Raw genomic sequence first — 19,136 nt, forward strand, 5'->3', positions numbered from 1 at the left:
TCTGCAAGAATAGGTGAGAGATTCAGTCCCAGAGCCCAGCTGATATAGATTGAAAAGGGTCCCTCTATCCTTCAGTGGGCCAATGGCACATGCTTTTGTGGAATATTAGCATCATGAACAGTGAAAGGTGCTGCTTAGGAATAAAAAGTGGCAATTTCCAAATGGTATTTCTCAATAATGTGAGAGCTTGCTGGATGTGAATATTTTCCACTTGAGAGGGGGAAAATGGGATCTCAATGAAGGCATGGGGGTGTCTAGCATGCCCAAAGATATAGAAGGGTACAATTGTCCTTACAATTTGATAATGATAGAGCCCTTATATGCATGCATTTCACTGATAATTTACACATTGCAGTTCTTTCAGAACTGATGAAAATGGAATCCACAGCACATTGCACATTCAAGAGTGACAGTTAAGCACTTAACAATGGGGCAAAATTCTGAAGATAATAGAATTTTCAAATATATGTTCATCAGCCTACTGAAAAGCCAATGGTATTCCAGAATTCCAAGGCCAAGCCTCTACAAACATATGGGGTTTGTCTATACAGGCTAAGCAGAGTGAAAAGTTGAACAACTACCCAGGTAATTTGATTCTGGGAGAGTTTGCTTGGATCGTTCAAACCAACACTTCTCCTCTTCCTGTCCCTCCCCCATGTCCCTCACTCCCACCCCCCACCCTTCCACTCCCAGTTTTCCCCCAGGATATTTTTGTACCTGCAAAATAGATATCTATGTACAGCTATATCAAACATGCATTTCACTTTGACTGTGTAGACATAGACATTGGCTTCATATATACAGATAAAATACACATAAATGTCCCAAGAGTATTGGATGGGTGAAGTACATGGATCCAAAGTTGGGCTTCTTCCACCATGCAGCTCCAGCCAGAGGCAACGTAAACAGAGTGTTACTAATTTTCAAGTGAATTAATTGGGACACATTAAATTGCAAATCTTGGCCTTGCTTTTAGGGGTCTAAGTTATTTGGATGATTGTCTTGACCTGACTACATACGTATTCAGGTACACAGGCATAGTCCATATATTTTTAGGCCATATAGATGATCCAAATAATTCCAAGCTCAAATAAATGTTTTATTCTTTACTAATGTCCATTCTTGAATTCTTGGAATACCTACCTCTTTATTTGGTTTCTGCATCAGTTGGGAGTATCTCTGAGCAGGAATGTCTATTCAGAACTGAGCTTGGGAGTGAATACAGGGAGACAGGACAGGGAAATGGGGATGGAAATAGATTACAAAAGAAAGAAAGTAGCTCCTGCTTTCAGGGAGATTACACTGTCATCTTATACTCAGCTTATTACTAGACAGTAGGATGAAAAGAACAGTCAAATGGGATGGCAATGGATTCAATGACAAATATTTACCTATTTGTAAATACGTTTAATTTTTTAGTTTTTCAATGACATTCAGTAGAGATAGTTATATTGGCTATATAACACAAGTAAAGTGGTGTTTGGAAAGTTCCTCCATTCATTTGATTTCCTTTAGAAAGCGAATTCCAAGGTGTGCAATTTATCCATGACCACATACAATGATTCAATGAACTAGATAATGTTAAATCTCTCAGGTAACTGTTAAATTTTGAGGTAGGATTAAAAAATACTTCAGGGGTTCTACTCTGACCACGTTCTTTACTGATCTGTTGCCCTTGGCTTTGGGGTCATGGGAAGAAAGAGGGAGAAAATGTCAAGGGAGAAGGATAAGGGGATGAGAGGCGTACCCCTTAGAAGTTTGAGCCCATTGGGTTGGGACTTTTCCTCCCCCAATCACTGAAGCTGTAGTAAGAGCAAATCAATGTCACATTTACAGTTATCTCTTGGTTAGCCACACTAATTGAGCTAAGCAAAAATGGGAACATGCCAAAAGGATTTTTATTTGAATTTGAAGTGCATCATGTGAATTTTTTTTTCTACAGCAGACACAGGGCCCTAATAATACTTAACCCAGGCTATTACTAAATTAGTTTGTATTACTTGATGATTATATATAGTTTGTATTACCTGAATCTACAGGTAATACAATGAATTGTAGCACAGGCAAGTGGCTGAGGCATAAATCGACAGACTGGGAAAGAATTTCCTCTGATTAAACTTTTGCCACAGACAGATCATATGTGGACAAACAGGAATTAATTGGGCTTAATTCACAGCAAGGGTCAAATGCTGAATTTCTAAGCATTTCTCCAAAGACTATGAATGTTGCTTTTCCACCTCCACAGAAAACAAAATTAAAGTACTTTAATTCACACTAGCAGGTGGGTTTGGCCCCAGGTACCCTGACATTGGCCTGGTCTTTCTAATCAACTTGAGTGTTTCTGCCCCAGACATAAAAATCCCCTTGGGTTGAGGCAGTAGAGCTCTACTGGGGAACCAGACATACATTTTGTTAATGAAGGCCTATCCTTCTCAAAGCACATTTGGTGGAATCGGGTCTTTATGGATACGGTTTCTTCACCGACTATTTCTCCCTCAAACTCTTGGCCTCTGCTTTTTCTCTTGTAGCCTGGTTCTCTGGTGTGAACAGGAGCAGATGACCAATAGCACCTAGCTTGGTGACAACCCATAGGAGGTATGCCTATAAAATGCCATGGGCCACTGAGTGTTCACTGTGAGGATGACACTATTGGCAAGGATGGATGATTTGTATGTGAACTACTGATGAGAAATGCTCCAGAGTGGGTACTGACCAGCCTTCTCTAGTGTTCCAGACACCTGTCTGAGTTTCTTGGGGTGAAGATCATTTCCAGCATGTTTTTAGTCTCATCTGGGTGCAAGGACAAGTCGTGTATCTTCTGTATGCTCTCAACACACTGTCCTTGCAATGTCTTCACGTGGAATCGTCTCAGAAGTGTAACGAGGATGGCTTTCATCATCACCATGGCGATGTACTTTCCTGCACAGCCACGGGGCCCAAAGCCAAACGGCTGAAAGTACCTATAAGGAACCTATGAAAATGATCAGACAGTTAGCCAGAATATTAAAGGCTAGAGTCACTCAGTCTCTGTTTGATTCATTCTGAAAACATGGGTCAGTCAGAACACTGTTTTGGGGTTATCGGCTACAATGCCCTCCATCCCCTCAGATGAACAACTGGAACTCAAGCCCTTTCTATGTCCTATTTCACTCAACCCTTGTGATCTGACCCAACCTCAGAGAGTCCCCAGTTTTGCCTTTCATGTGCTGGGGTAAAGCAATGCAAACCAAATCTTATTACAGCAAGTGTTAGTATAATCAGGTAGCTCTGTGGAATAGCCACAGATTTACTATTGTTTTATAAGTCACTAAGGCAAAGATTATTTTTGTGTGACACCATATAAGAGATAAAGGCAAGCAAGGATGTAGATTCCTGGCCTATTCAGTGCCAAGCATCTAACTATTTTTAGTTATGCAGAAAATTAATGAGGACCACAGCTGTCTTGTCCACATCTGGACTTAGTGCCTGGCATATAGTAGATGTTCAATAAATTTTTGTTGATCAGTTGACTGATTTACATAGCATTATCTGGATTGCCCGTGTAGAAACAAAATGAATTAGAGTACTGAATTATTTAGCATCATGTTTCTACACCATATGCAAATTGAAAAAAGGGCACTTAGGGAACTGCGTACGTAATTCAGATTGAAAAACATATTGCCTAAAATTTGACATAATGAAGGTGGAATCTGTAGTACACATCAATTATAAAAAAAGAAAAACTGTCTCTCTTCTAATTATTAAGTCCTATTTAGAATGGGACCTACTGCTCATGGGGCAATTTGATGAGCCAAAGGCACTTTGCAAAAACCAAATCTTTTGGTCTCATTTGATTTTCATCTGAAGCATTAGTGGACTTTCCTTTGCTCAGATGGTGCTATAGCTGAATGTGATGACATGATGACAAAGTTTAAATGGAAAAGTAGGTTGGTTGGGTTAAACAAAAATCACTTCATTTTAGCCAAATGAAGGGCCCAGCTTTTTCACATTTTGACCTATTTTGTGGCCACCATGTAGATACTTCTTAGAGCTGGAGACCCAACATCCTTGAAGGCTTGAGGATGAATACGGGAGCCCTGCTCCAAGCTAGGGGACGTGTGTGCTCCTGGTGAGGTGGCAGAGGGAATGAGTAAGAAAAATGAAGTATTTATGGTGCAAACACAAAGAACCAGAGAGGATTTAACAGTTGACATTTTCAAGAGTGGCACACTCAGTTTTAAGGAAGGGCTCTTACATTCTTTGCAAAATTTTCAAGAGTAAATTCATTGGGTTTGGGGAAAAACTCGAGTCTGTGCATCCTTCCAATATTCAGGATAATGTTTGTCCCCTTTTTCACTGGGTAGCCATCGATTACATCATCTTCTAAGGCTTTGCGCATGACCAAGTCCACGACAGGCTGGTACCGCATGCTCTCATAAATGAAGTTTTCCATCACTTTTAATTTTTGTATATCATCAATCTTTATGTCTCTCTCACCTGTGGAAACAGATAAAAGGGACAAAGAAGGTAATGTTAGTTTCCATCTGTGATTGGTATTAAAGCTTCTATTTTTTTCCACAGAACCGTTTGCTCTTGGTTGAAAAAAATTGTGGCTCTAATTCTAACGCACACCAGCAACCAGGGCCAAATATGTTATGCTTGGGCCACAGAGTGTTTTATAAAAATTCAGATATGAAGCCAATTACCTTAAAAACTGGTGGAGTTTATAGAAAAGTCTGAATGTCCAGAAAATTTGGTGATGCTGAACTTACATTCCCACAAAGCAATAATGGGCTGATGCTGAGTGGCCAATTACCTGTTTAGAGGGGGCATACATCATACAGTTCCATCTAGACCACACCCAATCTGCTTCAAACATTCATCTCATGTGCCTGCTTTCTGAAATCTTTGAGTTTTTGTTCCTTACTCTAAATTGTAGGGGACATTCATTTCCTCTCTTCACTTACGAGCAAACTGGCACCACAACCATCCCAGAGATGATGCACAGGCTGCTGCAGAGTCAAAGTGAGATGGCAGATTTGATCTATTTCAATGAAATTTTCTCTTCTGGCTACCTGTGCAGTCATCTGCCCATACATGTCACTGATAGTCCCTCTGCATCTCATCAAGAAAGACCTGCAGTAGAGTGACAAGGATGTTCTCCCCACCACGACAAAATAGGTGCCTCAGATCAGCCCTGGGTGAGCTGGGGATAGATGGACACCCTCACTGTCTCAGATTAGCCTGACACTGGTCAAAGAGGCTTAGATTATTCCCAGACATGGTAAAGCTTCAGAGATGCCACTTTTGCAGGATGAAAAATAGCCCAGGGTCCTGAGGCAGCCCTGTCTCATATACAACGAAGCCACTGAGGAAAGGTCTAGTTTGGTCAGAGTCTTCTCATGGCCCTTCCTCTTACATACTGCCCTTGGCACACTCAAGGGTCTAATGGGGCCTGTATAGCTGGGGTTGGGAGGTAGAAAAGAAGATGATGGAGAAGGTGACCAAAGGTGCTCACTAGGAAGTAGTTAGCGAGTCTGTGTGTGGCACACAGGAGGGAGCATGGACGCTTGCAAATGGCTCTGCTGCTTTTCCATCTTTGCAGAGGCCTTTTGAAGTGTCAGGGGAACATTAACATGTACACGTACATTTCACCTCTCAAATAAATGGTATTCAATATGTATTAAAGGCTTATGGTTTCCCTGAATGCCCTCCTTCGGTCTCTCTTTACTGTATTGAGCTTGCTTTCTTTTTCCCACCAGACCATGAGCCCCGTGAGTGCAGGGGTGGTGTTGGCTTGTTCAAGGCTGTAGCCCTGCACCTGGCACAGAACCTGAGAACCTGCTAGGAGGCACTCAAGAAAACATGCTGGAATTTGGATTCCAGATGTTATTCTGTATCCTTGCTATCTACCTTGCCGGGAAACTTCCCACCTGTGTGAGGCATCTGCAGATCCTTTCTCTCCCATATTTAACCCTTCGATGAAATTTTCCCTTACGTTTAACTATTTCAAGGAGCACTCCAATGGTTTGAAAAAGATGATGCCCTTCTACAACGAAATAACTTGTTTTGCAGGGTCTGTGTAAAGTCAAGAGAGGGAAGTCCACATTCTGTGATATCTCTTCACATCTGTAAGAAATGTGTTCCTAAAAGATTACTTATGTGAAGGAAGTGTCAAATGAGGAATTCTGCTTTCTCCCAGAAAGCAAGTTTGATTTCTTTCAAAGATGGCCTTGTTTCTGTAGAAAAGTAGAGCAGGATGAAATTGAAGCAGAGACAGAGTAGTGAGGCGGTAGAGTTGGAGAAGACCTGAGTGTGGACCTGGAAGCTCCCCTGCAGAGGGCAGGGGAGAGGAAGGGGCTAGCATCACTGGATTGGAGTGGAGAGGGAAATGTATCACTCCCCTGTCTTTGCTGTCATCCTCTCCTCTTCCTTCTGCCACAAACTGGAAGTTCATTTGTGAAGGGGCTGCTTGAAGCCCAGAAACAGTGCTATAAATGATAGACGATCACTTCCCTGGGACGATAATTTCCCTGGGAGAGTCCACAAAAGTCTTTTGTAACTGACAAGGTAGGCAGAACATTGTATATGATCCCATGTTTTTGTAAAATGGACAAATCCAACCATAAATATGTGTTTGTGGGCAAATAGAAAAAGATTTTAGCAAATACACAGCAAACTATTAACAATGGTTGCTACTGGAGAGGGGAGATGAGGCTGGAGAGGAGAGCGGAAAGGATTGGGGGATGTCACTTACTGCTTTACACATCATTCTGTGATTTAAATTCCTCCCAATGAGCATGCATCATTTTTATGATTAAGAACACAGAAAGAGCTATCTTTTCAGTCTATCTGGTATAATCAAATGTGACAGAATGTCTTGCTTTATTGTTTGGAGCAAATTATAAAAAATTTCATGTTTGATATCAGATTCTTAGGACATAAGAAATGGACATTCAGAAGAAATTGTTTTTAAGATGTATTATTTATTTGATAAATTCTTACCAATAACAGTCTGGATTTCCTTTATTATTGCCTCTTCAACATTAGGGTGCTTTGCAATGAGAAATAGCATGAAGAACAAAGAGACAGACATGGTGTCAGGAGCTGCGATCAGCATTTCCAATATGCACTGGTTCACATTCTCTCTTGTCAGGTCACCACGTTTCTGAACAATTGGAAGATGGGAAACATTTGGAAAAGTGAATCAAAGTTTCAAAAAATGAAGGGAGGTGACACTCAAGGATCAACAACCTCAACAAAATGAAATCATAGAAACCACATGTCTCTGTGATTGACTGTGGACATTTTACATGACAATCTTTAGCTGAAAGATGAACGATTAGGCCGACTGTCTATGTATATGTAGTGTCTTTGGCCTCCTCCAACTTGTTTTCATATTTTATACTGTTACACAGAAGAGTCACAATCTTAGCAGTCAGTCTTACTAGAATGTTCCAATCTTAAAAGCCTTACTGAAATATCTAATGTGTGGGCTATTTGGATTGGGATTACAGAACTGCTAGAGAAAGTATTTAAAAGCAGAAATATGCAACAGTTACAAAAGGGGATCTTTACACACCTCTACACAATCATAACATATGTGGCATGGGAATTACAGTTAGTTCAGGTCAGTACCTCTGCTAAAATCAACTCAGTGGCAAAGTCCATACATTCTTCCAGTTTCTCTTCTGTGGAAATCCTGCGTCTTTTTTCTGCTATCAGAACTTCTATGGCATCTTTCAAATCCTTGCTGGAAAAAAAGTCAAAATATTGTCTATTTTTACTCAGTTTAGACATCTAGCGAAACAGATTTATTTGCCATGTATTTAGGTAAAATGATCTGCTTTAATTGAAACCATTGGTGCTTATGAGTAAGTGAATTACTATTTTATTTCTTCATAAATACCCTTAAATTACATAGACCCTATACTTCATGTTAAGGTGCCAGAGTTAGCTAAGATTTCTGGATACTGGTAGCGAAATCAAGCCTGTGACTTCTAGTTAAGGGTTAAAAATTGATATCAAAAGGCAAAATCTAACAATGTTTTCCAATTTCTGATTTGGCAGGCACAATGTTTAAATTAAAAAAACAAAAACAAAAAAACCTGTGAGTGCTGTCAGGTGCTCTTCAGTTTGCCACAGAAACCTCCATTCCCTTGTCTTACATTCCCATAGCCTGCTTTTTCTTTTTTTCTTTTAATTGAGACAAAGTCTCAATCTGTCACCCAGGCTGTAGTGCAGTGGCATGATCTCAGCCCACTGCAGCCTCTGCCTCCTGGGTTCAAGCCATTCTCCTGCCTCAGCCTCCCGAGTAGTTGGGATTACAGGCACCTGCCACCACGCCCAGCTAATTTTTTGTATTTTTAGTAAAGACAGAGTTTCACCATGTTGGTCAGGTTGGTCTCAAACTCCTGACCCCAGGTGATCCGCCCGCCTCGGCCTCCCAAAGTGCTGGGATTGCAGGCATGAGCCATTGCACCTGGCCCCCATAGTCTGCTTTTATTTGCCTAGTCCTGAAGACAGTTGAGTTTGAGATTCCTGTTCTAAACAGTAAACTCCAGTGACTAGGTATCATTCTTGATATTTATTCTCATGCCTTGTTAGTTTCTGCCACATTGTAAACACTAATATGTGTTGAATGAATTACCAGCTGCATAAATATGTATAGGCATTTTGGCAGTGTGGTTGAAAGAACACTTGGACGGGGTGGGGTCAGGTCCTAGTTCAGGTTGTTCTCTTTCTATGTAAGATACTTTAAGTCTCTGGGCCCTACATCCTTTTAAAGTGAAGGGATCAGACTGGATGAAAAATAAAGTCACCTTAATCTAAATTCAATTTTTCTTATCTCTGTCCTTAAGTGTACGTGTTCTTTGTAAGTGTATTGTTCCCTTATCTCAGGGAACAATGTTCTGTATTACGTTAAATGTACAATAAATCCATCTTCCAAATTCTAATTGACATGTTCACCTATATACTTAAATACCCTCCTGATCCACGCATTCATCAAATGTTTGCTGAGCATCTCTTATATACAAAGAACAGATATTCACTCAGCTGGGCTGTGGTGCCCTCTTCCTAGTAGGTTGAGAATGCTGATAGCATTCCCATCTGGGCACTAGCCCCAAATGGTCTGGGAGGTGTTGGAATGCCCCAGCCTCTAAATTCATAGAGAGCTCCTTGAGGGAACTGCAGAAACCTAAGAGAATCCATTATACAGACTCATACAATAAATTTCTATGGGTCCAATGGCCAAGACCAAGGCTAAACTAATGACTGAGAACTATGTAATGAACTCTTCAGACCACCACTACTGCCAACAACTCTGATCACAGGGAAGAGATGAATCTTTTATCTATTTGTTTTCAAGTCACAATAAGCTCTAGTGGAAATGAAATGTATAAAGAACCAAGAGTCTAAAACATTCACCTAGTACTTATCAACCATGAGAGAATAAACAAAACAACATCAAGTCGGCTTCTTCTCTAGAAACTAATATTATCGAATTTCAAAATCCACAGGTAGAATAAAGTCAGGTCTTCAGACAAGCTTGGGGACATTTAGAGATGGAGAACTTGAGATGGTTAGGAACATCTGAGGAAGATATGAACACAGGAAAGGGAGAAACTAACATATTTAGTACCATCTATGTGCCATGCTCTATGCTAATTGCCTTACTTATATGATCTCATTAACCTATGCCCCTACTCTAGAAGATAGGTTATATCTTATTTTAAATAACTTCCCAAGGCCATTAGAAACAGGACACAAAACAGGAGTTCCTGTTTCTAGATTCCACAGGCTTTCCACTGGTGGTTAGAGGTAGCAGTGTTTAGTGACTGGCTACCTGTACTCTACAAGCCCATTGATTAGCCTGTAGGCCACTGGGCATTTGTCCAGTTTTCTGCTGGATGATTCTAAGACCAAAACAAAGTCATTTAATGACAATTTCAGGACCCCCAAAACACAAGATACATAATTTCAAAAACCCACACACATTTTATTGAAGTTAATTGTACTCATTAAGAAAAAATTCTATTGAGACTATTGTCAGTTCTTACAAGTTGAATTATGTTAAATTCATTCAAAAACAACACAACTATAAATTGATTCTGTAGTTCCAGTTTTTTAGTTGTGCAAAGATAATTTTGACAGATATTAATGACAGGATCAGTCGACCCTTCTCTTCAACTCAAAATACACTAGTGTCCTAGTTCCCAAGCTGAAGCTCCCAGACCACACACTCAGCCCCCTTGCCGAGAAGCTGCCCAGCCAAAGGCTTCATTTACTCTCTGGTCTGGCCAAATGCAGCCAAATTGCTGTAAAAAGTGTTTCATCAGCAACTTAATCAACAGCTCCCTTGTGGGCTCTAGAGAGCAGAAAAGTTACCTGAGAGGCCAAGAAAAACAGCAAAGACACAAGGGAAAAAAACCAATCCAATTGTACTCATAAATCTTCCAAAGTTGTATTACTTACACAGACTTCTCATACTTTTTGTATAGCCAAGAAATCTTGAAGAAGATGTCTGGTTTGATGAGGAGAGCTTGCCATGCATCAAAATAACCTTGGATTTTAACCACGATAGCACTTTCTGTAGGAAAAAAAAACACACATACACAAGAAAGAGCAGTTGAGCAAAATGTGAGCCTAAGAAGGTTGCTCTGAGCAGAAAACATTCCCTGCAGATTCTCCTAACAGTCTGGGGGTTCTAAGCTCAGCAAGATTCCATCTTCAGTAGGAGTTTTAGCCACGTGAATACCACTAGACAAATCAAGCACTGACTTGTTCTCCTTGCCATCCAAATTGGCCTACTTAACCAGTGAGTTGCCAGTTTTCAAGTTTGTGTTTTCAAGTTTTCAGCCTAGAATTTCACATATTCTCCTTGGGCTGAGCTTTCAACTAGCTCCTGTTTCTCTGTACAAATGGAACTAGTAATTATGGCTGTTATGGCCTTCACTCTGGTACCCGGGAGTGTAAAAAGCAGAGCCTGTTAGGTGGCTAACAACCACATTTTAACTTAATTTGGTGCTGGGTAAGCAGAGCCATGAAGTGGACAGTTTATCTGGATTATACACTTAATAGCTTCTAATCATGTTCTCATGGTGCTTTATTCATTTTTCCCCCATAACACTCATCACATAGCTTTCATAGTTATTTATATTCAGTCCAGAGTGTAGAATTCATCTTGTGTTCTTTAATGCCTTGTCCTAAGCCTCACATACAATCAGCTCTTAATAAATGCTCTTTAATTAAATTGAATACTAGAGGAAATAAACCCTTATTTTTTCAAATTATACCAGATAATATACAAAAGGGAAGAGAACAGACATATATTTCCAACTGCTAAATACCAGTCACCATGCTAGGCGCTTTGTGAAAGAGATTTTTAATTTCATCTTCATATTCTTGCCATGGGCGTTGTGGTGTCATCCTTTTGCAGTTGAAGAAATTGCAATTCATAGAAATTCGGAAGCTTGCCCAAAACCATACAGCCAGTGTGGCTGACAGGCAGGCCCTGAGGCTGGAGCTGCTTCTGTCTGACCTCAGGACCATGTCCTTTTCTCTTTTCTTGCACTGGGTCCCTTAGGCAAATTGAGAGTTTAACAAGGACCCCTGTGAAAAGGGATTATGTAACTCTGTGGGTTGCACAGGTTTGCCAGCATCATAGTCTGCATCCAAAAATGAATGGAGAGATTTACAATTCCTTTTATATGATCCTTCCTAATGAGGCAAGGCTAGAGGGGGACCTGGAAGCCTAGACTTTTAAAATACCCGCCTGTTTCACTTTAGAAGTGATGTCTGTAGAACAGGCACCCTGGGAGTGGCATCCCTGCCTGAAAAGAGATCAGGTGAGAAAGTGTGACTAAAACTTCTTCAAGTGATTGTGGGCTCCCATCCAAATGGCCATCAGATGAAGTGTCTCCAGCTCTTGTATGGAGTAGCTGGAGTAGGGGAGATGCGGCAATAGGGAGGGCTTACAGCTTGTCTATGTGCCCAAGTGTGGTATACCAGGTAGCATGTGTTCCAGTTCAGCTGGTTGGGGCAAGTGTTAAAAGTACGCATTGTTCCTCCGCCTGGAGTGTTCTTCCCCCATATCTGCCTGTGGCTTGTGGCCTCACTAAATTCGAGCTATGGTCAAACGTCTTCTCTGCAGAGGCCTTTTCTAACCACCCTCTCCATGACATCTGTGCCCACACCCACTGTTGCCCTCCTTCACTTCCTGTCCTCTTGCCCTGCTTCATTTTGCCTTCAAGGCACTTATTATTGCCTAATATTTTATTAGATATCTATTTCTTTTCCTGTCCACATCACTCACTGGAATGTAAGCCCCTTGAAGGCAAGAATTTTATCTGTCTTGCTCACTGTTATGTCCCCAGAACCTAGAACAGTGCCTGGCATAAAATAGGCAATCAATAAATGTTTGATGAATGAATGTATGAATCAATGAACACTGGTGTAAGTTAATTCAGGAAAAGTCACATTGAGTTGTACATACTTAATGCCAACAGTAGAATGGAATTAATCCAAATGATTAATTTTCTATTGATACATAATGGATATACATATTTAGGGGTACCTGTAATATTTTGATAGATTTGTATAATGTGTAATAACCAAATCAGGGTAATGAGGATATTCATCACCTTAAACATTTATCTTTTCTTTATGCTGAGAACATTCAAATTTTCTCTTCTAGCTACTTGGTTGTACATAGATTATTATTTATTTTCTTCACTACACTGATTTTTTGAACACTAGGTCTTGTTTCTTCTATCTGCCTGTATTTTTGTACCCATTAATCAACTTCTCTTCATCTCTTCTCTCCCCACTACCCTTCCCATCCTCTGGTAACCACCAAACTACTCAAATGATTAATGTTTGTTTTTTGGTGGTGGTAGAGTTGCATGCACGTGTTTTTTTTTCATCAGTAGAGTGATTTGGGGGGATTTATAAGTTTTTAGGGTATATTCACTACTAGGGTTACAAAATGTATGAAGTCACAATATGAGTTATGGATTTAAGAATCCTGTTTAATAATAAATTCTGTTCCTCTTGAGGCAATATAAGGCCAATGCTTATGGATAAGAAGTAAAAACAAAACAAATTCTATTATTCAAGGGCATAATAAGCATTATGTCAACTGTATAAATATTTAGTGGTAAATAATGTTCTAAAAGACACCTGAATGGGCTTGTGAATTTTTCTTTGTGTACATGTATTACTACCATATGCACAGACTACTAAAATGGAGACTAAAACATTCTTTAAGAGTAATACATAATATAAATGACTTTAAGAAGAAAACAAAAAGGGTGTATCAGAAAGAATGCCAATTCTTTAATTCCTATACTTTCCAGGTTAGTGTGTGGATAAAGGTCACAATGGCAATAAAAAATGTAACCCATAGAAAACAGTGTAAAACAATTAGATACAAGTCCAGTGAATTCCATTCCTGTCAGGTGTTTGATCATTAGGTTAAAAAGTTATCAAATAATTCAAGGACTTTTGCACAATGGCACAACTTTTCAAGAACTAGCTGAAATATTGGCAGTTGTACTCAAGTTGCAAATTGGTTTAATCCTGCCAAAATAAAATCAAGTTCTATGAGTTTGACATGAGCATGCACATGTTTTAATATTCATTTCTGTATCATAGTGCGGAAAGTAGCCTTATGAGTGAGACATCTTGTTAAGGTTATAAATAATAAATGGCAAACATGTATATACAGCAATTTTTAATATTGTTTGGCACACATTAGATACTACGTTAATGGCAGCTAATATCGTCATTTCCATCAGCATCAGTATCACCAGCAATATTGACATTTTTATCATATAGGCACAATGTTTTCATGTTTAGTAGCTTTGAGGGAGGAGTGTGTGTATATATGTGTGGGTATGTATGTATATATGTATGTATATATCATGCCCAAAAGAACAATTGGAAATGGTTAAATATATAAAGTTGATTGGTGGTAGGATATGTTAATAACCAAACGAACTAATCACATTTGTTAAGTTTCAACTGTGGGTAGAATTCTATTTCCTAGAGTAATGAGGAAAGATACAAAAGGCTAGTAGATGCTGGCCCCTACTTTATGGAAATTTATATTTTATAAGTGAACAAAGCAGAAACACTAGGGAAAAAAACGAGGAGTACTTAGAAATGTTTAAACAAGAGCAATGTAGAAAATGGCATGTGATTCCTTTGGTCTGTTATCCCTCCTAGCTCCTTGTTCAATAAAGGACAGATGGTCAAGATGTGAGAGTGAAAATTTCAGTACCGTCCAAAGGGATCCTCAAGAAGAGCGTGTTAGAGGTGTCCAGCATGACACGACGCAGAAGGGTCAACACGTCCACATAGCCCGATTCATTGGTCACCTCCTCCAACCTGTCCAGATGTGTTTTGAGGGATTCAGCACAGACTGTGACCATACGAACAAGGCCGGGGCCTGACAGAGCTGCAGAGTACACATCAGAGAATCGGCCATCACGAACTCCAGGGCACACACACAATCATGTCATTTTGGCTTTTTATGTTGGAGCTTAATTGTCCAGAATTTTTAATTTAATAATTGGGTGGAAGTTTTCATAATATTTTCCTATGCTTTTCTGTGGTCTCCTAATTTTACATAAGCATGTACTATCCTATGGTTAAGAATGAATGAACGGAAGGAGATAGGGACAAATATTATTTTAAACAAACTATTAAAAATTAAACTTTTTTTCATGCTCTAGCCAGCCATTTATGAGATTGCAAATGAAACATTTAGTACTTGTGGTCATAAATCACAAATCAGTGATTTTTTCATATTTATTGCATACATTTCCCTCCAAAGATGATTTGGATTTGCCTAGGGTCATATTTATTTTGCGTTTCAACAGGTGGCAGGATATTATTGGAAAACTGGTCAAATTGGATCCTATTTGATCTAAGGTGCTTCCTGTTTAAGTGTAAAAGGCTAATTGTAAAAATCCCCCAAAGTGCCCTTCTCTTAATTTTGATTTCTCTTCAAACTACTTCCAGGTTTATTTTACTCAGCCAATGGCATGACAGCTAAGCAATTCCTTGCTTGCTTACCAGTCTTCCCTCACTGAACTGAGAGCTCTTTAAGGACAGTGACAGCCGCTCATTAGCATTGCACTTCAAGCTGATGGTCCATGGGGGCCTTCATACATATTTTTTCAATAGAGGAATGAATGAATGAATGAATGAAAATAGAGTAAACTGGCTTTGATCTTACTCTTGCCCTGTTCATATCTGAGCAGTGGCTGGTGGGTCCTGATGGTAGGTGGCCTACACAGGAGGGTTTAACCCTTAAAGTGCCCCTTTCTCTCTTTGTGTTACGTTTCTTTAAGCATCTTTTAGGAGTAATCTCTTTTTAAGTCTTTTATTATTCAGGTTTGCTGTTAACATCAGAGTCTTTGAAATGAGATGAAAAATATTGGGAAACTTTGTAGACGTAACTCCAGAAGGAGACTATCCTCTCTCTCTCTCTCTCTTGCTCTCTCTCTCTCTCTCTCTCTCACACACACACACACACACACACACACACACACTGGGTTAAGCTGCGGAATCCCCATGCCTAAAGGTATACTTTGCAAATAAGAAAGGAGGCCTGAGGACTGGTCCTAGACTTTTGAGATTTCCATACATCTTGGAAGGAAGGTTGAGGAAGGAGCAGGCTTTCTGACCATAGGAAGGACTTGGCAGATATGAAAGGCCAGGATGTTGTTCTCTGGGTGACTGCCACTTCAGCAAGCAGGACAAATGACTCAACCCTTTGTGTGGAAGGGTTGGCTTAGAATGTCACTTGTGGTTTTCTCCCAGGCCGATGCATGATTTGCCTCTGTGTTTAAAGAGCTTGAAGCCACATGCCAAATTTATGGGCAAAAATGTAATAACATGGCTTATAGGCAGTGGTATGATGTAGATATGATTTAATTTTTAAAATGCGCTAAAAAGTATTGACTCTATCTAGTGAAAAGAAAATTGGGCAACAATCAGCAAATACCATCAATATGGACACATTTCTTGGCAGTTTTGGGAAACACATGCTATTTCTTCACCCCTCGCCACCACCCTTCCCTACCTCCCAAGATGGGTCATTGCCTAAGTTGCACTTAACTATTTCTCTACAGACTCACCCAGTAAGTCAATACTTTCATTAATGTTACTGATTTAGATACTAAAACTTGTGCCAAACTTTCCACTATATCAGGAAAACCAATAGGGAGTCTAACTCCAAAAGAGATTCACTGAAAAATGCTTAGGACCCTCATTGATTATAGAAATGTCAGACACCACAGTGAACTTTCCAATAAGCAATTATCCCCCTATTTCCTGAGATTATGAATTTGGGTCCAGTTATGTAGCACTTTTTGTAGAAACCTTGATCTTGCCTATAGAAGGCTGTCTAAAAAAAAATCACAAAGATGTTTTGCTTAATTTCCAAGTACTATAGGCTCTACTACTGTAGGGTCTACCCTTTTGACATCTCTTGAAACCACAGCCTCCCCTCCACCCTTCCTGCATCACTGCAGTAGCTCCTAAATGTTCTCACTGCTCACAATCCTGCTTCCTTCCAATTAGTCATTCTCTCTGCTACCAGAGGGATTTTTATAAAATACAAATATGTTTATGTTATTCTGCTTAAAATCTTTAGTGATTCTCCATAGTTTTTGAGATAAGCTCAATTCCTTGCCTTAACTGAGAGGTCTTTGGTGATCTGGCCCTGCCCTCCCCTTGGCCACGTCCCTGCACGTATCTGCACCAGGCACAAGGACTTACCGACAGGGCCCTGGATGCATCATGTCTATCTATTCGTCTGTGCCTTTGGTTATCCTATTCTTTACTCCTAGAATATTTGTCTTTTGTTTTCTTAATTAGCTTCTACCTTCATTTAAAACTCATTATAAGCATCCATTCCTCTGAAAAGTCTCCCCTGCCCCTCAATGTGCTTTAGATGGCCTGTTCATCTGTACTTGGCATCACTCTGGGCACACCGCCAGCATTACCATCACCTAGGGTAGTATTTGGTGATGTGCTGGGCTGCCCCTTCCTAATTCAAACCTCTCTCCCCCTTTATAAGTTCCTGGAGGGCAGGAACCACATCTTGTTTGTCATTGTATCTTGGTACCTAGTTCAAAGATGAGAACGGTGGGGTGTTAAACAAATGGATGAACTTAGAGATTCTTTTAATTAGCTCTTGCATGTCAGGGTAGAGGATATTGGTATGTGAAAGTTAACTACTACTAAATACTAGTTCACATATTCCTAATACACCTGAGCCAAATGAAAAAGTCAAATGTACATTTCTACGGGATCTTACAGCATTATTTCATTTGTTCTTCACAACAGCCCTAGAGTGCAAGTTTCATAACATTTATCACCTTTTGTGGATAGGGGAACTGAAGCTCAGAAAGGCGAAGTGACTTGCCTAAGGTCAGATAGGTAGCAAGTGGCAGTGCTGGGACGCAAACCCACAACCTGTAATACTAAGTCCTATACGTTTTCCATTAATTCATTCCATAGTTTTATAAGGTATAAGGAGATTTATCTCCCCCAACATGAGTGATAGGCAGAATAATAGCATCCTAAATTTGTCTGGGTCATAATCCCCAGAACCTACTAACATGTTACTTTACATGAAAAGGGGGACTTAGCAGATATGACTAAGGTTAAGGACCTTGAGATGGGGTGGGCCAAACCTAATCATGAGTTCTTAAAGGCAAAGATTATAGGCTGACGTCTGTGATCCCAGCACTTTGGGAGGCTGAGGTGGGCAAATCACGAGGTCAGGAGATTGAGACCATCCTGGCTAACACGGTGAAACCCCATCTCTACTAAAAATACAAAAAATTAGCTGGGCGTGGTGGTGGGCACCTGTGGTCCCAGCTACTCAGGAGGCTGAGACAGGAGAATGGTGTGAACCCAGGAGGTGGAGCTTGCAGTGAGCCAAGATGGGGCCACTGCACTCCAGCCTGGGTGACAGAGCAAGACTCTGTCTCAGAAAAAAAAAAAAGAAAAAAGCAAAGAACCTTTCCAAGCCGAGGTCAAAGCCAGAGAGAGATGGGATGACAGAAGGTGGGTCAGAGAGATGTAATGTACAAAGGACTCAACCCACTGTTGATGGCTTTGAAGCTGGAAGAAAGGGCCACAAGCCAAGGAATGTGGCTGGCCTCTAGAGCTGGAAAAGACAAAGAAAGAGAGTCTCTCCTAGAGCCCCCAGAAAGGCACATAGCCTTGCCTATGCCTTGGTTTTCAGCTCATTGAGATCCATGTCAGACTTCTGACCTACAGAACTGTGAGATAAATGTGTTCTTTTAAGCCACTTAGTTTGTGGCAATTTGTTACAGCAGCAATAGGAAAGTGATACACTGGGGTCTACAGCAAGAGTTGTGCTGAGTCCTGGTGAGGGAGGGCAGCTCTGAAGGCTGGGCTCAACACCCAGTGGGCAGAGGTACTGGCATAGCTCCCCCCATCTTAGCAGGCACATGGAAGGCGGCTACCTAGGTTCACAGCACGGGCTGCTGGAGGGAAGGCTGTGAATAGACAGGGCCAGACCTAAAATCATCTAGCCCCAGATTCCACCACTGACAAGGTTTCCAGGGTATGATTATCTTTCTTTATGCTTGATAGTAATGTCAAGGGTTAGTCCTGTGTATTCCCCAACAGTTTCATTTCCAGCATGATGAGGTTAAGGGGGAAAACCACTGGATAAGGAAGCTTGCAACTGGGTCTCAGCTCATTCATTACTCCCTATTTTGCCTGGGTGAAAATCATAGCTTCGTTGGAACTTTATTTCCTCAACTGTTAAAATCAGAGGCTAGATGACAGATATGGTCCCTCTCAGTTCTAAAATTATCTAATTTCATTCACAAATTGCTTCCTGCTAAATCATCTGGGCTGTCAGTCAAGCACTCAGCAAACACATTGTTTGGCCGTGTTTAAATCAAACATATGGGTGACATGCTAAATTCTTAACTGAAATGACTCTAAATATATAGCTACATCTCTTCTTTTGCCTATAAAATTGCTTTGCACATCAATAAGAAGAAAAGAATTTGTGGTGATTAAGAAATATAGGCTTCAGGGCTATATTCCGGGCTATCATTTACTAATGTTTGGACCTTGGGCGAGTTACTTAACCTCAT

At 40.3% G+C, this 19,136-nt stretch overlaps 1 protein-coding gene across 5 annotated transcripts in view; it reads right to left on the minus strand.

Moving 5' to 3' along the window:
- Nucleotides 1-1,880: 1,880 nt before the first annotated feature.
- The window catches only part of CYP19A1 (cytochrome P450 family 19 subfamily A member 1), a 108,206-nt gene continuing 90,950 nt past the window's right edge, over nucleotides 1,881-19,136 (minus strand). For 4 of the 5 annotated variants that reach the window (XM_055098469.3, XM_063596644.1, XM_024925634.5 and 1 more), the window contains exons 5-10: nucleotides 14,264-14,440; nucleotides 10,456-10,570; nucleotides 7,618-7,732; nucleotides 6,985-7,147; nucleotides 4,235-4,476; nucleotides 1,881-2,971 (exon numbers count right to left, since the gene is read on the minus strand). In XM_055098469.3, the coding sequence (XP_054954444.1) occupies nucleotides 2,723-2,971; nucleotides 4,235-4,476; nucleotides 6,985-7,147; nucleotides 7,618-7,732; nucleotides 10,456-10,570; nucleotides 14,264-14,440 (1,061 nt within the window). In that variant the 3' untranslated portion in view covers nucleotides 1,881-2,722. The remainder of the gene's footprint in view (nucleotides 2,972-4,234; nucleotides 4,477-6,984; nucleotides 7,148-7,617; nucleotides 7,733-10,455; nucleotides 10,571-14,263; nucleotides 14,441-19,136) is intronic. The other variant, XM_055098471.3, reaches the window with a different exon arrangement.

Source organism: Pan paniscus, chromosome 16, assembly GCF_029289425.2.
Source record: "Pan paniscus chromosome 16, NHGRI_mPanPan1-v2.0_pri, whole genome shotgun sequence".
NCBI lineage: Eukaryota > Metazoa > Chordata > Mammalia > Primates > Hominidae > Pan > Pan paniscus.